Source organism: Molothrus aeneus, chromosome 2, assembly GCF_037042795.1.
Source record: "Molothrus aeneus isolate 106 chromosome 2, BPBGC_Maene_1.0, whole genome shotgun sequence".
NCBI lineage: Eukaryota > Metazoa > Chordata > Aves > Passeriformes > Icteridae > Molothrus > Molothrus aeneus.
In genome coordinates, this window is record NC_089647.1 from 20,049,757 (window position 1) to 20,068,472 (window position 18,716).

At 41.2% G+C, this 18,716-nt stretch overlaps 1 protein-coding gene across 1 annotated transcript in view; it reads left to right on the forward strand.

Annotated features, from left to right (window-relative positions):
* Positions 1 to 4,793: 4,793 nt before the first annotated feature.
* PHLDB2 (pleckstrin homology like domain family B member 2) overlaps positions 4,794 to 18,716 on the forward strand; it is a 54,191-nt gene continuing 40,268 nt past the window's right edge. Inside the window, exons 1-3 of the mRNA XM_066572038.1 lie at positions 4,794 to 4,890; positions 8,176 to 9,524; positions 18,317 to 18,700. Of these exons, the coding sequence (XP_066428135.1) occupies positions 4,842 to 4,890; positions 8,176 to 9,524; positions 18,317 to 18,700 (1,782 nt within the window). The 5' untranslated portion in view covers positions 4,794 to 4,841. The remainder of the gene's footprint in view (positions 4,891 to 8,175; positions 9,525 to 18,316; positions 18,701 to 18,716) is intronic.

Consider the following 18,716-nt stretch of genomic DNA (forward strand, 5'->3'; position numbering starts at 1 on the left):
GTTTTTGGCAGAGATGACTTTGCATGTCTCATAAAGATGTGTCCATTCATAGGTACAGAATCTCCACCAAATTATGCAGGTGCCTTTCTGTGAATATATTGTTTTAGTATGACAGTGGGCTTGGGGAAAGGTGGATTTCCACATAAGTGTTTCAGAGGTAAACAGTAGATTCCAGTGAGTTATACTTTGCCAATGAGCCTATCAAGACTTTTGTTTGTAAATAAGCAGAGTAAATCAGGAATAAAACCAAGTTTGATTTAATCAGGAGTAAGTACATTGTCCTCAGATTACACAGGGAAAAAGTAAATGAGCCTGGTGTTGGAACAGTCTGTTTATGCACGTAGGCGTGCTATACTGTGGGAAAATGAAATCTCCAGATGCTGAAGCCATCAGCACTCATTCACCAAATTTTGTTCAGAGTGTGAAAATTCAGAGGCTTTCTTGCTTCCAAAACAATGTGTCTTTTACTGGAATAGTTGAAACGGACCCTAATCATTTGAAGATCTTGTGGCAGACCAAATGAAACTCTAATGATGTGCAGGCGGTGCCAGTGATGGGCTTTTGTCCTCACCCTCCTTCAGTTGGGGTTTCATCTGTTTTCCAAGAGTGGCAATACACTGCTGTAGGAGTTTCTGAATAGAAATGTCAGAGATAGTAGAAGTGCCAAGAGCTGTAGAGAGACACTGTTAATGTTCAGTGAGAAACTGAAAATGAAAAAACAATGAAAAGCAAAAAAGCCTTAAAAGATAGATGGCCAAGTTTGAGAGTTTTCTTTAAAACTGTTTATTATCAGTCAGAGAAGGGCCTTGATGATGTCTGAGGCACTGCAACCCTCTTGATTGGTAACATAAGAGCAAAGTGGATGCCAGAGCCGACTCAGGACTCAGCTAAAGGGAGGTAGGTAGCCCAGGCAGAAGTAAAGAATAGGTGAGAAGCTTATGTGCTGGGAAAACTTTTCCCTAAATCTATGGATGAAATGCTGGGAAGTGCTGTGTACACAGGTAGTGTACTTGTGGCTTGGTTGAACTGCAGCTTTTGGCTCCTACAATAAAGTGTCCTCGTTTTGGCTGGGGTACAGTTCATTTCTTCCTGCTAGCTGCTACAACATTGTGTTTTGGATTTAGTATGAGAATAATGTTGATAACACACTGGTGTTTTCAGTTGTTGCTATGTAGTATTTCTTTTGAGTCAAGGACTGTTCACCTTCTTATGCCACACCAGTGAGGAGGCTGAGGGGGCATGGGAAGTTCAAAGGGGACATAGCTGGGACAGCTGGCCCAAGGGATATCCCACATCCTATTGCATCATAATCAGCATATAAAGCTGGGACAGGAAGGGTTTCCTAGGGGTTCAATTCCTTATTTTGCTTTGCTTTGTACATGACTTTTGCTTTATCTATCAAACTGTCATTATTTTAATACATGTTTTCACTCTTTTATGATTCTCTCCCCCATCCTGGGTGGGTATTAGCAAGCAGCTGCAGGGTCTGAGTTGCCAGTTGGGCTTAAACCACTGCACAAGGGAAAGGAGTTCTTACTGTAAAGCCATCCAGTGTTATAATATCTTAAAATTGGAATCCTTTGTTTGACTCTCTGCTTGAGTTGTGAATCATTGTTTCTTCTGGTTGTTAGTGAAACAAAACTTAATTTGGCCTGGGCACTGTAGAGATGAAACATGATTGGTAATGCTGTATACATTCACTTCAGATGACTTTATAAATCCCAGATGAAATAATTTTGCTTCATTCCAGACAAGGCAGAGTGTGGCATGTGCTCTGTAACAAGAGTCAGCCTTGCTGGACGCCCTGCATAACCTTATCTAAAAGAGTATGATTTCATGAGAGCAGATATACTGTGGATTTTGAGCTGTTTGTTACATTAGCTCATTAATTCACTCATTGTTTCTTGGTTTTGCTCACAGTGGAAAGTTTTTTAAAAAGTTCTTTTCCCCTTCAAATCCAATTATTATTAAGTGATGACTTCTCCAATCTTTCATCCTCTAGGAAAGGAGATGAAAAAATACAGGTGTTAGAATGGTAGGTGTTGCTGCCTAACTCTTGTCCCCAACAAACCTCTCCTGTCAAAAAGCAGGCTGAGTTAACATTCAGGCAATGCAGTCAAACCTCCACTCAACACTCACCACAACTGTCTCAGCAATAGAGGCAAGAAAGGCTCTTTTGCAAGGTTTTATTCCAGCAGAGTAATACAGTCGCTGAAGGGAAACCCGATGGGAAAGAGAGCGAACCACATGGAGCAGGCAACTTATCAAGGGGAAGGGGTGGGGGGGCAGAGGTAAGGGCTGGGCAGAGGGGACTGACTGGCCTCCAGGTGAAGTGGGATGGCCGCCAGGGATGCCAAGCCAGTCAGGGGACAGGGGAAGGAGTAACCAGAGGAAGTTGTGACACAAAAGGTCCATTTGGGAGCCTGTTTTTCCCCCGCAGGAGGACTAACTCTTAAGGTGAGTAATGCTACAATGTGTGATGAGTTCTCAAACATGAAATGAAACCATATAAATATTTAACCTTAAAAAAGGTTGTTAGAAAACCCAAGTATTCACCGCACTGAATAAAAGATTGAATTTTTAATTGCATAGAAACCCTTCCCTTTGAGATGTGCTCTCCTTAATCAGCATATAAAGCTGGGAGAGTTTGTCACATTGATTAAGTGGTAGCTGTCATCTCACAAGATAGGAAGGATGAGGTTTTTGGTGGTCTTTACCATAAATCACGGGACATAAATCAGAGACACGGGAAATGCAATGAATCTTCCTGGTTTTTTAACCAACCCTTTACTCTGTCTTCTAATTCCAAGTTTTCCCTGTTTTGTTTTTCTGTTCAATGATACGGTGACATCTTTGTTGCAGACATCTGTGAAATGTTGAGTGTCACTAGTTTTCTGTGTTAAGTTGAACATGGCCTGAAAAATTAAATTTTTGGTTCTTTTCTGGGGACCTCTGGGCACAAAGTGCAGTATTTTTGATAGAGATAACACAAGCAATATGCCAAGGTGTCAACATAGTGGCAGTATTAACTGGATTTGTGTCATGATCCTTCAGTGTTTGATCTGCAGACAAGTGGGAGAGCCACTGTCACCTCTTGCTGGGGTCAGCTGCCTGTGGCTGCAGCTGTGCTTGGGGTCCAGGGGCAGTCCCCAGCCCTGCTCCAGCAAAGCTGGGTGCCTGGGATGCTGTGCAGGCTTTGAGTTTGGAGGATCTGTGGCAAGCTGGAAGGAGCTAGCAAAGGGGTCTGTCAATGGATTGGAAGACAAATGAGGTAAAAATGATGGTAAATGTCTCATGTCAATAAAATAACCTTCTGAGGATGAAAATTGGGTTGTAAAGCTCTCTGCTGTCCAGGTTCTTCCCCATCAGCTGCTCTGCAGAATTTTAGTCCTGTTATGCTGGAAAGCCTTGACATCTGGGTGAGTCCCTTCAGGAGCTGCAGTGCTCTGGGGGGCTTCCTGTTCTCTGGTTCCTTGGACAGTAGTGCCATGTTTTGGGAACAGTGGATTATGTGATCTTAAAGGAACCTGCATCTTGCTGTGAGGGCAGAATATGCACAGTGGGGTTAAAACTTTCCTTAGGACTGAGAAATGACCTCTACAGAGAAAGAAAAAGCACTGCAAAGTGAGGCCAGCACAGGGGGATTCCTGGTGAACAGAGGGAAAGGTCTGGCCTCCCTTGGGAGAGCAGGTTGTGGGGAGCAGGAGAGGCAAAAACCAGAGGTCAGAGAGAAGGAGCCTCCCTCCGCAAGGATCAGCAGCCAGCTCCCTTCTCCCAGGCCTGTCCTCCCAAGGGAATAACATGAAAAAGCATGGCACAGAAAGTCTGTGCACCACAGACCTGCAACCTTGGGGCTGTGATGACTGCAGTTAATTAAATAGGTGGCTTGTCTCTAGACAGCCCAGACATCTGTCTCCATTCTTTACTTGTTTTTCTGACACGTTTCTATTTGCTTGTCCAGAGCTAAGCCCAGAGGACCTACAGATGGTCATCATTAATTTTGTCACTTGATGCAATTAAATTTTTTTTTCTCAACCTTTTAAAAACAGATGTGTATAAAAAATAAATAAATCTGTTAATAAAGCAACTCACTAGAGGTCTTCTATTTGGATTTAGATTTAATTTTAATTTTTAGTGGCTGGGATTCAATTTTGGCATTTCTTTTAAACCAAATCTCTCTTGTAGCCATATCAATTTTAAAATTTGATTTTAAATAAACTTTCAAGTTTCCCTTTGCATTCCTAGTCTGGCTTCTTTGGAAACTCAAAAATCATTGCATACCAACATATTTTCTTTGTTTTGGATCACATACCTGGTTTTGTATAGGTTTATTCATGATTGCAGGATGCTGGTGTTGTGTGGGCTGAACTTGGGCTATGGGCTTTCCAAATAAAGTCTTCAGCAGCAAAGTGAAACCTTGTTAGTGATTTCTTAAGGAAGCCACAGGATTACAGACAAAACTCAGGAGGGGTGACTAGTAACTGCCTGTTCAGAGTCAGGATCATAGATAATGGCCTGTTATGAAAAGTAATTATATATACTTTTAAAAGGATAAACTAGCTGCAGATAGGTTTTGGCACTTTTTTTTTTCACAGTCACCATATTAAATGTGGAGTGTCCTTTCTAAATATCTTTTAACATATTTCTCTTTGAGTTGCCTCTGGAAATTTTACCAGAAGAAAAGCTAATTGTGTTCTATATTATGCACTTGAAAAATGTTCCTAGGATACACTTCTTAACAGAATGCTGTTTTTTTTTTCCTTTTTTACTTTATTTGCAGGTCAAAATTTATCTGGTGCACTCAAATTAGTGTAATTTTAACCATCCAGTAGAAGAGAAATATGATGCCAAACAGAAGTAACCTCTACTCCTTCCAGAATGTTGGATCAGGTAATCAATTAAAATGAAGTTTATTTGTAATGCACTGAGATCTTTCAAAATTTCTAATTGACTTTGGTCCTTTAATTCTCTTGACACATGGATAAGATCAGTGCTCTGTTCTTATTCCATGTCTAACTCCATTTGCCAGGCAGAACTAGGCACAGCTGGATATGCTTCAGACAGCCAACCCTCCCCCATCACTTTAATGCCTGTCTGTAATAGATATCAGTGACGCCCAGCTAAACAACTTGGGAAAGGAAGAAAAGGAAAGAGAGAGGGAAAATAAAAATTAAAAAAAAAATAATAAAAAAAGGAAGAATTTCCTTCTGTAGCTCCAGGCAGCAAATACTTTGCTAAACAGAGGACCCTTGCGCTGAGCATGAAAACTGGGTCTGACCTGGAAGCTGGATGGGTTCAGGACACGTCAAAAGCTGAAGCTCCCATCCTCAGTCTCCATAGATGCATGCAAAGACAGCACCAGCCAGGGTGTGTAACACATCCTGGCATATTCATCAAGTTTCTACTCAAACATTACCCTAAAAATAAACAAAACAAACAAGATATGGTTGGTGGGAAGCAGCTATGTTTTACTTGAACGTGTGCTGTTGTCCAGTTGGGATTTAACTGTATGACTGCGGGCACTGTGGCACTGAAGCAGAAACACAGAAGAACTGGCATAAGGGATAGTAGAGAAAAGCTGAACTGAAGTGGCTACATGAAGGTATTGTGACCTTTTCTTACTGTACTTGCTTGGATTTCAAGTACAATGAGCCCTTCACTGCTTCACTGTGGTGAACAGGCATGAAAGTTTCCATGAGCTAACTTGTTTTTTGGCTAAAGCATTCAGTCTTTGAAGGATTAAATGTGTCCTACTGCTGTTGCAAGGGAGTAATGAACAATTATTAATGTCCTATTAATATGTCTGCCAAGCTATTTAGAGAGGAGCTAGTGAAATTTCTGCAAAAATATTTGAACTTAGCTGTGTTAGTTAAGGTTTGGACAGTAAAATTTTCATATGAAATTAGATTTCAGTTTTAAGAGAGATTTGGAAGAGGCGAGGAGAAAGAGAGACTGAGATGGAAATTAGGGTCTGTTCCACAATGAAAGGTTAAGGATAAAAGGCATATACATTGTGTTTTACGTCTGGGCTCTTAAATAAATTCTACATCTTTTTCCATAAAACACCACTAATATCATGAATACTTGATTTATCCAGATGATGTTTTCTTGTCCTATCAAGAGTTCTTTTGAATTTGGGTCACATTTATCCTTTTGTTCATTTGAAATTCATCATGGCTGTTATCAAAATTTATGAAAATAGCTAAAAAATGTCAAGTAAAATATCACAATATAAGAAATGGTAGTTTGCTCAAGGTGGTGATGGTGTGATGGAGAACTCTGTGAGCTCTCTGGTTCAAAGGCAGCCTAGATAGTTGTATCATCATAATGAGTGTGTTAAAATTATAAATATAATATAAATCCCATAATTACAGCCAGCATAAAAATATTAAATTCTGTGTAGTGGTAGACTTGAGGTTTAGTTTTGAAGGTGCAATTTAATGCTTTTAGCTGCTACCAGAGCTTGTAATTAACAATAGCTTAACCAGGTCCACTGTGGTCAAGAAGGTGTTGTATTTTACTTTGAGTTTTGTGTTCCCTAATGCTGGCTCCTTTTATCTTCTGCTTACTCTATTCCATTAGTAGTGATGGTTACCTTTGTTCTCAAACTTATGTCTTTTTTCCTTAATAACCGAGGAGAAGCTGTTGTTGCATGTCTGGTGGTGCAGGGGAAGCCTGGGTGGCAGAGCACTGCTGATGCCCTGGACAGTGGTGAATTCCAAAGCATTGTGCCTTGTCAGCAAGGAAGGTCCCAGAAACACCTGTGAGGAACGCATTGCCACCTTCCACAAGATCTGAACCTAGTGGTTCTCAATGAAACCAGGTCATATGAGCTCTGGTGGCGGACAGGAGTCCCAAATTCTGTCTCTTAGTTCATGTACTTGCCTGAAGCAGTACTTGGACTAAAGTACTGCCTCTGAGGATGTTAAGGGCACTTTACACATTAGATTTTCCCTCTGAGTGACAAGCTGAAATTCAGTTTCTCATGAGGAAGCTGAAGTCATAGCTGAAATGTGACTGAGCCAAGAGTAAATCCCAGATTTGACCCTTATTTTCAGAAACTCTTGCTGGCACTTCAGTAACTGACACTCAGGAGTGCTTTATGAGTTTCAGGTGTAGACTAGCACAAACCAGGAACTGCTGTAAATATTAATGATGTCATTTCTACATCAGCTGAGGTCTAAGTGCAAATCTCCTGGGGGTCCAGTTTAACTCCTGCAATAACTGGCACTGTCAGGAGCTGAATTCTTTGCTTTTGGCAAAGTGGAGCTCAGAACTGTATGCTAGAGCTTGATACATTGTTGAACAATAACATCCAGCAGAGCAAAGCCTTTTTTGGTCTGTGCTCTCTTCCTAGGTATAAATTAGATTTTTCCAAAATCATTAGGATCTGGAACCTTTCCCTCTGCAGTATTTTTAATAGTCATGTGGTTTTGTTGTTTTGAACGAAGTCATGCAACCTAGCATTCTGCTTCCTTAAGGTTATCTTTTAACCAAAGTGTTCTTTGCAGAGGTAGTTGCAGCCTTGTATTTTTAGAGCAATAAACTGAAACACCTTGAAAAATGTGACTTGGTTTTGTACTTTCGTATTAAGCTTTGCAGGACCATCCACTAAGCAAAAAGGTAACAAACTCCTACTGAGCTTTAAATTGAGCTTGCTAGTTTGTTGTGGTTCAGATGCTCTAGCTGCACAGATTAAAGGGAGAGGTGATCCACAGCAGTGTCTTATGTCTTTGGCCCTGGGAGACCTGAGTTGGGTTCTTTACTCTGCTGTCTGCGTTGTATATTCTCCCTGTGCCTCCATTCCTCAGCTGTAAAACATCGGGGCAATAATTCTTCCTTACTTCATGGATATCTCAAGAGGCTCAGGAATATAAAGGCTGAGCCACAGGCTCCTGCAAAGGATTGGACAGCAAAGAAAGAGTCTAGCCTCTCTCCAATTGTGTTGCTGATTTTGGTATGGTTTTGTGCCTCTACCCCTTCTTTTTCAGTCTCACATCTTTTGCAGAAACAGATGGGAAAATTGTGCATCTCCTCCTTTGCTTAGTGATCTGAGACACATTTACTACAAGCACAGTAATTACTGCAAAAAGTGTTCACATTATTTTGCAGGCGTGCACATGCAAGAGGCTATTTACTTGCTAATTTTTTTTTCTCGTTTGGTCTTCTTTACAGATTCCAGCAAGATTATGGCAGACTATAGCCACTCACAGAACCAGATGGAATTACAAAATGCTAGTTTGGGAAAGGGTTCTGTGGCAAATTCCGTTGAAAATAGTCTCCAAGATATTATGGAAAACCTCAACACAAAGAAATATTCATCAACTCTTAAATTTAAAACAAATGGGGACTATGCTGGCTCTTATTTAACCCTTTCACAACCTATGCCAATTAAACCTAATCCTTCCACCAGTGTTAAAAATATGCACTCTATTAACAAAATTCAAGGAGGCAAGCAGTTCCCCTGTGAAAGCCCATATCTTCCAGATAAAAGCATCTCTGCAAAGCATTTGAGTTCCATATCAGGCATGTCTCCATCCCTCAGCGGGTATAGTTCTGGAAGGACAGATTTTGACATTTATGCCAGCAGAGAAAATGAAAAATCCCTTGGACACATGGAAAAGTTTCACTACTCAAAGTACAGTCAGAGAAATAAATCTTATGACAACATCTACTTCCCAGGAATGCTGGAATCCAAGAAGATCTCAGGCTCTCTTCTGACTATGTGGAATGGAAGCTCGGGAAACGAGCTGACGCTTTCACCTTGTAGCAATTCTGGGGCAGCCAGCATGCCTTCCAGCCCAAAGCAAGGCAGGAGGATGAATGCTGAAAACAGTCTGGCCCTTCACATAAAACCAGTGAAGTACAAGGATGAGCTAATGGAAACTCTGGGTTCACGGCCAAGGAAATACTCTGGTGGATCTCTAAGTCATATGGGAATGTACAGTCGTTCCCTACCCAGACTTTATAAATCAACAGAAAACCAGCTGGTGCCATTAAGTTTGCCCCCCAAAAGCTCTCTGGGTAATAGTAAAAGGAAAAAACTTGGAGAAAAAGATCTACCTCAGAATGCTTTCGGTGCTGATAATTACCTGAATTTTTCTTCTTGCAGCTCAGGGGTTTCACCACATGTAAACTCTGTCTCCAGGAGTAATCCTTATGTCAATTCAACTCTCAGTGTTCCTGCAAGCCCTCGTATTGCTAAAAAAATGCTTTTAGCACCTTCTTCCCCATATCTCCCTGATGATTTTGACAGACTTGGACTCTCAGAAACAAGTCCCAGTAGTTCTTTCTCCCCAGTGGATTTTGACAGGTCATTCTCTGTCCGAAGAAACCTTTCCACCAGTTCCATGGAACTTGATGACCCAGATCTGGAAAGTTACAGACAGACACCAAATTCTCTGCAAACATCCATGCGAGAGCGGAAGAACAGCATTAGCTCAATTTCAGGAAGGGAAGACCTCATGGACTATCACAGGAGGCAGAGAGAAGAGCGACTTCGGGAGCAGGAAATGGAACGGCTGGTAATTTTTTTCTCTTCCTCTTAATTATCTGTGATATTTAGCATTTGCAAAACACCCATCCCAAGTCTAGCCATCAGGAAGGTACAGCAAAGAATAAGCTGCTCTGTTTTGAAATTCAAATGCAGCCTGCTCCAGATACCTTGTTTATTATCACAGTCCATGAAGCTGACACTTACAAAGCATGCTGCTTGGATAGACAGTACCATTCAGCTACCCTGGAAAGAATGCTGGAACCCATGTAAATTGTGTTCAGTTATCCTGCAGGCTGTGTTAAAATGTCTGTGTACATAAAACCCAAAAATTACATTGCAGGGATCCTGCAGGACTTTTTGTTTTACATGATGGCACTGTTTTGTGATAAGTGAGCAAAGAAGAAGAGATTCTGCTCAGCCTTGTGTGCTGCAGAGTCAGGTGTACATTGGTGTGGGCTAAACAGCCATCAGCAGTGTTTTTTCTGCTTAGTTTTCATTTTTTCTTTCTGAACATGTTCATTAAAATAGAGGCCTCCTTGCTTCTCCCCCTCCCAAGATGGAGAGTAGCAGAGGGGAGCAGTTTCTCTGTTTGTCTCAGTCAGTGTAAAGCAGTGCATACTGCCTCAGCTTGGGATTATCTAGATAGTAAAATGTAATTTATGTTTACTAAAATAAAAAGGTCTTCAGAACCTACAGAGGTGTTTGAAACAGTTTTGTATTGAAACTGTCTCTACAAGAACACATAACAGTTCCTCCAAAGTGTTTTCAAAGTGGCTTTGGGACTCTCTGACCCTATTAACATGTCTTCATATTTTATCATCCACATAGAAACAGAGGTCCTTAGATGGGCCAGTTGGTATTCCTGAGTCTTAAATTTGAGACACTAATTTTACATTTGTGTGCCTTAATTCACATCTTATGAATTTGAGCAAAATGGCAATAGGATTCTCTTGAACCTGTCTAGTTTGCATACAGACAGCAAGCCTGCAGGAAAAGTCACTTTCTGGGCAGGGTGGAGTGAAAAGCTATGGGGAAGATGGATGCAGGGGTAGTGGGAATCTGGGAGAAGGGGATGCCTGTCAATGACCACTAGCAATGACCTGGTGCCTATGCAGGGCCACAGTTCCCAACTTGAACCACACGAGTGAGCAGGTTTAGGCTAAAGAACTGTAACCCAGTGAGATGTCTCCCCTTTCCCCATCTCACCTATGTCCTTGATGCAAGCTGGTGAGGAGCCTGTTATGCAGATAGAAGTCTGCCTTTTCCTCCCCATTCCACTGATCACTGTAGTTTATAAGATAACCACTGTTGTTTGCAAGATGTGAAAATGTCTTTGCCTGCTCAAAGGCTGTAGTGTTGAGGCTCAGGTGTGAGAGGCAGGCAGGCACTGCCCCCTCCCCACTCCATGAGTGTCAGGGCAAGTGCACCCCATCTCTGCTTTGCTCCCCAAAACCTCTGCTGGCTCCCCTTGAAGCTGCAGCTTCTCAGGAGCAGGGACTGGGCTCCCCAAGGCGAGAAGGACTGGCTGTGAGTGAAATGGCTGGGTGGCTTAGGACAAAGGTTTTGGGAAACATGTTTCTCCCTCTTCTTGCTGCCTTTGTGCTGCCATTCCTCTGCTCCTTTCAGTAATCTTCTCCCATCCTGGTGTGTTGTGTGTGCAGTGGTGATTGCTTCTTTGCTTCTTATCAGAAGGTTTTTCAGGCAGTCATGCTGTAAAACCTGAGTTAATCAGTCATAAAAGCAACATATTTGTATTTCAAAGAGAACAGCCCTTTTTTTGGTTTTAATTATTATTTGCATTGAGGGATGAAAGATACTGGGTTGTTTCAGTATTCAGTGATGCTGATAATCATTCTGGTTTTATATTTGGATGAAGTGGCTACATTCCCACCCCTCAGTATTTCCTCTTGCTCACCAAGACTTCCTTCAAGTCCCAATTCTTCAAAAAGAGAATTTGCTTACTATTTTTCCAAAGCTTTTGAAAACAAGATGATGTTTTGTGTGTTGCATATTTGAACATGAATGATTTTCCTCCTGCTTGAGGTCATCTTATACTCAAGATCCCATATCTGCTCCATTCTCCATTTATTAGAGCTATCTGATAGATGAGTGAAATATCAGGACAGTGCCTCCTTCCACTGGTTTGAGACTCTGAAAAATGCCATAAGCAGATTTGTAGATCTCTGAGAAGCAGAAAGATATATATTAAAAAATCCACACATCAGTTCTTTGTATATTAGAGTCTGTCCTGTTCTGGTGTTATTTTACTTCGTCCTTCTGTATGGATCCCTGTCCAAGGATAGTCAAGGATCTGTCCAAGCAGGGTCTTGATATATCTAGCCAGAGCTTCCAAAGAACAATTTTGTTTGCCGTTGTATCCTGACATGGGCAAAGGATCCATGTCTGCTCAGGTCTCTCTTTTTCTATGGGGTTGGGGAAGGTATGAATAAAAAACCCCAACTAAACAAGTACTCATGGATATCAAAACTCTGTGCTCTGAGCTTTCAGTACTGTATAAAAGCCCAGGCTGAGTAGCTGGTAGATAAATGGCAGGGGAAATGTAGTCTCTCTGTGCACAAGTGTTAGGATTTTCCCTACTGGGTTTTTGAAGCACAGTAGGGAGAACAATAGTGTAGGAATACTCAAATAAGTCCATCAGAAAAAATAACACCCTTTTTTAGAGGACTAGACTGCCCTGTGGCCCAGATAAGAAGTGGAGAGTGTCTTTCTTTGCAACAGCACTGCCCCTGTAGCTATTCTGCTGGCACAGAGTGGCTTGAAAGTGTTCTAATTGATAGCTGATATTCACTTCTGGATTTTTTTTGGTAGTAAAATCCCTGCACTCGTTGCAATTTGACCTAGTATCTGCCCTTGAACTCTTCTGTTTACTTTCACTTGTTTAATGTTTCTTTGTGTTTAGTTTGCTTTTAAATGTCAGAGGCTCTTCTGGTAGTTTGCATTTAGAGCTGCTGCTGCAGCCTGCATATGAAAACAAATTATCTGCCATCATTACCCAAATAAATAACCAGAGATTAAAAAAAAAAGAAAAAGTACAAATAGTAAAAATATGCAGGTTGGGTTTTTCTTTAATTGTTTAAAAGTCCAAGTTTTAATTTGTTTCTGTGCACCAAATACAAAAGACACATAAGTAGTTGTGTAGGATTTGGTGTTTTTCCATATCTGATTCTTTAGATCTGCTGTCTGTGGCTGGATTCACATAAATTAGCTGAAGACTGGTGCCTCTTCTGCTTTGCCAGCCTGTTCCTTTGTGGCTTGAAGAGCAGGGGGAGCTGGCATTCTGAGTCCTGCCATCCCCCTGGTGCTGGTGCTGGGGGACTGATGGGCTGTGGGAGCAGGTGGGGCAGCCACAGCTGCTCCTGGCACAGGCAGCGGGGTCACAACCTGCTTCTGCTTCCTCTCCAGCCCAGCTGACCGGACATTGCATCCCACTATGGGATGTTTATGACGAGCTGTACCCAAGTAGAAGTTGGAGTAGCTATTGATGACACTAGCCCAGGAGCCTTATAAACAAGGGAGAAAGTTACTGCTGTGATCTAATAATGTTCCATGTGATTCAGTTAGCGTTGTTGTTGTTGTTGTTATTATTATTATTATTATTATTATTATTATTATTATTATTATTATTATTATTATTATTATTATTAATCTCACTCTTTTTTTTCCCCTGAGATGAAAGCCCAGTTGTAGCTCATGGAACTAAAAGGGGCTCTTTTTCTTCAGCTGAGAGGGGGGTTGGGAGTGGAACTGCACAGGCAACATAGTTTAGTAGATATTAAGGGTCATCTGTTTTCTTTAATAGCTACTTGTTTAAATAGCACTAAACTTTTCAGTACTGCTTTTTAGGCAGTACAATGTATTTCCTCTAGGTGGTGGTAGTTACCTAAAAATTAGATGTGCAGTAGGTTCATGTTGCCTTCCATTGCCCAGCTGTCTGTAGGGATCTGTGAACATACATAAACATTGTTAATGAAGTTTTAGTAGACCCAGGATTTGTACTGGGAGAGGTTTGAAGTTATCAGTGCTTGAATGAGCAGTAATAAAATTCAAGAGGCTTATTCCATAGTCCACTTCGTCACAGTCAGAAGAGCACTGAATTTCATTAGTGTATTCAGAAGTAGGGAATAATAGAGAATATCACTATGCCTGGTTTGCATTGATGCCTTGCAATTTAGTAAGATGTGCTTATGCAAAGGAAAATGAAATGAAACTATTTTGGGGTTTTTAAGATGGTACTGCTTTGAAATCATGGTTAATGGAGCTTATGTAAATCTTCATATGGTTTGTGGAAAACCTCATATACATGTTTTATAAATCTGTATTTGCACTATGTCTTTCTACAGATCCTTTAAGCATAAAGTACTCAAGCTGTATGTAAAACTGTAAGTGATTAGCTCTTAAAGAAGCCCGAGCCAAGTAGACAAAGGGTAGCTTCAAGGTAATTTTTCCCACCACTAGTATTTGACAGTCTCTATAGTTTTACAGAACAACTAAATATAATTTAGTTTTGTAATTGAATAAGTGCTGTATAATAGGATAAAACCCCCTGCAGAATATAACTAATGTTGATGACTCCATAACTTTCCAGGAACATTCAGTTTCAATTGTGTTGGAAAACATTTCTGTGGGGTCTTTAATAAGCCAAAATCTGGATTACATATGCTTAATTTTTGCAGCTATATCTATTATGTAAATTAACACTCAGGTCCAGGAAGAAATCAATTACAGGAGACCTGTTCTCATTTACAGAACGTAAGTACTGCTCTATAACTCTGGTCTTCAGGCTCCTGCCCTCAGTGTGGTTTGAAAAGGAGCATCTGCATAGGTACTATAGTGACAAAAGGGATGAACAGTGCTGTTATTTTGGCAGCCAGTGGCATTCCCTCAGGAGCAGAACACATGCCTTGGGTACAAGAGCTAATTCTTGGAAAGTCATCTGCTCAGCTCTTCCCTGCAGGCTGTCTCTGCTCTGTGCCACTGCTCTCTCCTGCTTTTACCAGTCTGTTTCTCCTGTGCCTGATCTGGGAAGGAAAGGAGGCACACCTGCTCCTGTGCTGTGACCTGGGCCTCTCCATACTGCTTCTCTGTGCAGGTGTCTCTGCTGTCACAGCTGCCTCTGAGAGTGGGACATGAAATACAGGTGCTGCTTCTGAAAGCTGTGCTATTGCTGGTAACTTTGGAACTGAAGCACTAGCTATAGGAAAACAAGGACTGGCAATGAGAAAACAAACTAGTCTGGAGTAAGAAAATGGTGCAAACTGGAGGGAAGGGAAAGAACACTTGCAAATTGTTGTCTGTCCCAGTTCAAGTTTATAATTGAAATAAGCTCCTCAGAAATGTAGCACAGAAAGAGAAAGCTTTCTCCAGCCTCTCCTTCATGCGGTAGTGAATTTACATGTGAGAAAGAAAGTGTGGGGGTTTTCTGCACCTGTCTTCTCCAGTCTTTCTGCCTCTCTCCCCACCATCCGTTTTTACTAGCTGCTGTTCCCAGCTTTTGCTGAGAAAGTGATGGTTTGTCTGAGCAACCGTAGGAACATTTTTCTTTGGCAGCTGAAAAGTGCAACAGCTTCTTCAGGCAAAGGGAACCTGGCTCCATGGACTAGCCATACTTCATGTTAGTCTTTGTCACAAGGGATAGACTGCATATGTATTTTTAATGAAATTTCAGGTTATCTAGTTCCTAGTGGCACTTGCCTGAAAAGCTTCCTCTTTACCACAGCTGATTAACTGAGGCTTGCCTTGATATCCAGATATCAAGTACTTCTACACATTTGTAAAATTCATAAATTGTGATATGTAGCAGATGAACAAATCTAGGAATCACCACATGGTTGCTGTTAAAAAAGTGGGATATTTATCTCTGCTATTTTGGAATTTTTTTTACAGGCTACCAGGGATGTCTCTTAATGTCATTGATAATCAACAGCAGAAGAAGGTTATTAGCGCCTTATCCCACCCTTGTCCTTCAGCACTTAAATTTGCAGCCAACCATAGGTGATATGTACCTTTCTCAAAGCCAGGAATAGTGAAGCTGCTCAGGCAGAAACTGCGCAAGACTTGTTACCCCTTTTTGTAGTGGGCAAGAGAATTACACGGAAATGTTTAAATGTTAAAAGAAAATAAACAGAGATGTTTAAATCAGTTAGAAAAGACATTTTATAGGGAAACACACTGACCAGCTTACAAGGCTTGATTCAACATTCCCCCCTCCCACCAGAGCCAATTTTAAATCCATTTCCTGCTCTTGACGTACCTGTTTTTTTCCCTCTGCTGTGTTCAGTGTCACAAATAACTTGTGTGGTATCTCTTGCAAAATTATTGACTGGATTTTCCATGTCCTACTCATTCGGTGTTCTTCATTGCAAGGGTGCTTTCCTAGTTTGCTTCTTCACTGAGAAATTAATTCTGGAAACAGTTACATGCAGGTGTGCTGGAACTGGAACGAGCTGGCTGAGATGAAATTATGAGAATAGGGTGTATTAAATAACCACAGAGCTTCCTGTCCATAAGCCTCTCAGCACATGTCAAAATAGAAGTGAGAAATATCAGTATTTCTGTAATGCGTCTGAAAGCTCATCAGGAATTTTTTGAAGACTGGTTTTCCTGCAATTTTTAAGCTTCTTCTGAGCAACTGAGACTTGGGGGGGGGGGGGGGGGGGGGAGGTGGGGCGCGGGGGGAAGAATCCCTGTTTTCCTGACGACTGGCAAATGGCTGGTTTGCTGCCAGAACCCTTCACCTGAGCACTTAGGCTGGAATGAGCAGTGGCCTGCTTTGAAATTTGCTGTTTCCTATTATTGCCCAAGGGATGGAAGCTTGGCGTGGGGTAACCCGATACAGCCTGTTTTTGCCGGAGGGGTGGGACTTCCCTCATATCCTAATGTCCATGTTTCCCATCTATAATCATTACGACAGGCCCAATGCCGTCACAAAGGGGAGAGCTGCATAATTACTGACTGTCCCAGCCAGCACTTGCACAGGGCTTTAGGAATTGGGTTGCCTGGCCAAACTCTTAGTAAGAGGGAGGATAGTGGTGTTGGAAGGATAAGGGAAGAGGCTTACAGTGTCTGGCAGTAGTTGCCTGGTAGGAAGAAGGCTTTGGAGAGTTGTAATTATGTCGACCATTTGGGGTTGAAGGATGTCTGAGAATCTGCTATTCATGGAATAGCAGAGGACCTATTTAATGGAAAACAGTTTTCAGTTGCTGCCCTGCACTCCGTTATTTCAGCGGCTTATCTTGATACAGGAGGATTGTGAGGAAAGCTGCAGTGGGAATCTGGGAATAAGCCTCCCAAAGGCAAAAGTGCTCTCTTGTTTGGGTAGTGCTTGGAAAGGGGTGGGTTCAGACAGGTTCTCCAGCTCAGAGGTCTGAACTGCAGGTGATGTGCATGTGTGGTGCATACAGCCAGGTAATCTCTCAGTAGCGCTATAAAACTCGAGGTGCGTGTAACCAGTGTTGCATTTTCATACAACGCAGTGGCTTGCTGCAGGGAAAGCTGAGGCAGTGCATTGCCTGCCCTGTTTTGCTTGATCCTTGTTATCACTTGCTGTTAGGCATAGAAAGTGTTTCGGCTGGCAGAAGTAGCTGCTGTATAAATTCTCCTTGCAAATGTAGTGCCAGGTAGAGCTGGGAAATCAAGTCTGTCTGTGGTGGTTCCTGGGGAGGGAGGCTAACTACGTTGGTTTTTTGGCTTTCTTTTTAAATACTACTGTAGAAGGATTTCTTAGAAATCAGAAATTAGATCATTAGTGCAGATACTAATGCCAAGCATGGAACTCTCACAGTGGTCTTTTTTCCAGCAAAATTTTCAATAGACTTATGGTAAGCAATTTTTCTTTTCTTTTTTTCTTTAACAAAAGTAACATGAAATTACATAAATGTTTTATCTCTTAAAAATGAAAAGGTATAAAAAAATCCATCTGAAATAGAAGTTACCAGAAGCTATGCATACAGTAAGATAAAACAAATATAACTTGCTAACAGTTGATAAAAGGTGTCATAAAGATCTAGAAATCCTTCAGAAATTAAATGTTTATCAAAACCTGAAGCATATCTAGTCAAAATGGCACAGCTACTCTGAATCTCAAGTTTGAGATGTTGGTATGAATCCATAGTGAATTTGAGTATACTGGTAAATAAAGATTTCATCCACTTCTGTTCATTTGACAGATGCTGTATTTTAGATATGATGCCTCTTTTTTCTGTTAATGCTCCTAAAACTGTGTTTTTCAAAATGTGGACTAATTCTCTCAAAAGGAGGAATCACAGTTAACAAAATGGAAAATCTAAATAAGTCAGGAATGCGTGAGTTCATGGAAAATCTGTGCAATATTTTGCAGTTTGGTAGGAATATAGCATATGTGTGAAATGGAACAATTAGTGATTTACGTAGTGAGATCACTGGACGTGTGTACATATGGGGTGTAGACACAGACACCTCAATAAAAAATTTAAAAGCACATTTCACAGAAATTAATGGCTAGTTAAATAAGATGTCCTGACATTAATTTATCTTTCCAATGTAGAAAGTTTTAATATTCTTAAAATCTTCTTTCACATTAATTTTGATTCTTCATCTTGCACTGTAATTTATTTATTACAGTTTATTATCTAGAAGTGGTAGATGGACTTTAATCCTTCATTCTAAAACAAAAACAAACAAACAAAAAAAAAAAGACTCAAAGCAACAAACAAACAAAACCCTAACCCAAACAAAACAAAAAATACAGGCAAACGATTTTTGACTTCATCTTTACTTTAGCTCACAAGTGACAATCAGTGCTATTATCTTTTTCTGAACCAGGAACGACAGCGACTCGAGACCATCCGCAATCTGTGTGCAGAATATTCCAAATCTGACAGTGATCCTGCTGCAGCCACTACAGTTGCTGATGTTCAGAAAATTAACAAAGAACTCGAAAAACTTCAACTCTCTGATGAGGATTCCGTGTTTGAAGACTCACAGATGAATCTGGAAATGAGGTTCAGAAGCCACTTGAAATCATCTGCAAGTGACTCTGATTTCTCGGAGCTGAGCAGCCACAGCCGTGGCACTGCTGCTTACCTGCCCTTGCGGGGGCTGAGGGCTGAGGAGCACTTCAGTGAGAGGACCAAGCCTCCACCTTTCGCTGCTCACAGCTTCCTGAAGGATGCCACTGAGTCATCCTACCTAAGCATCACACCAAAGGTAATGCTCTGTAGGA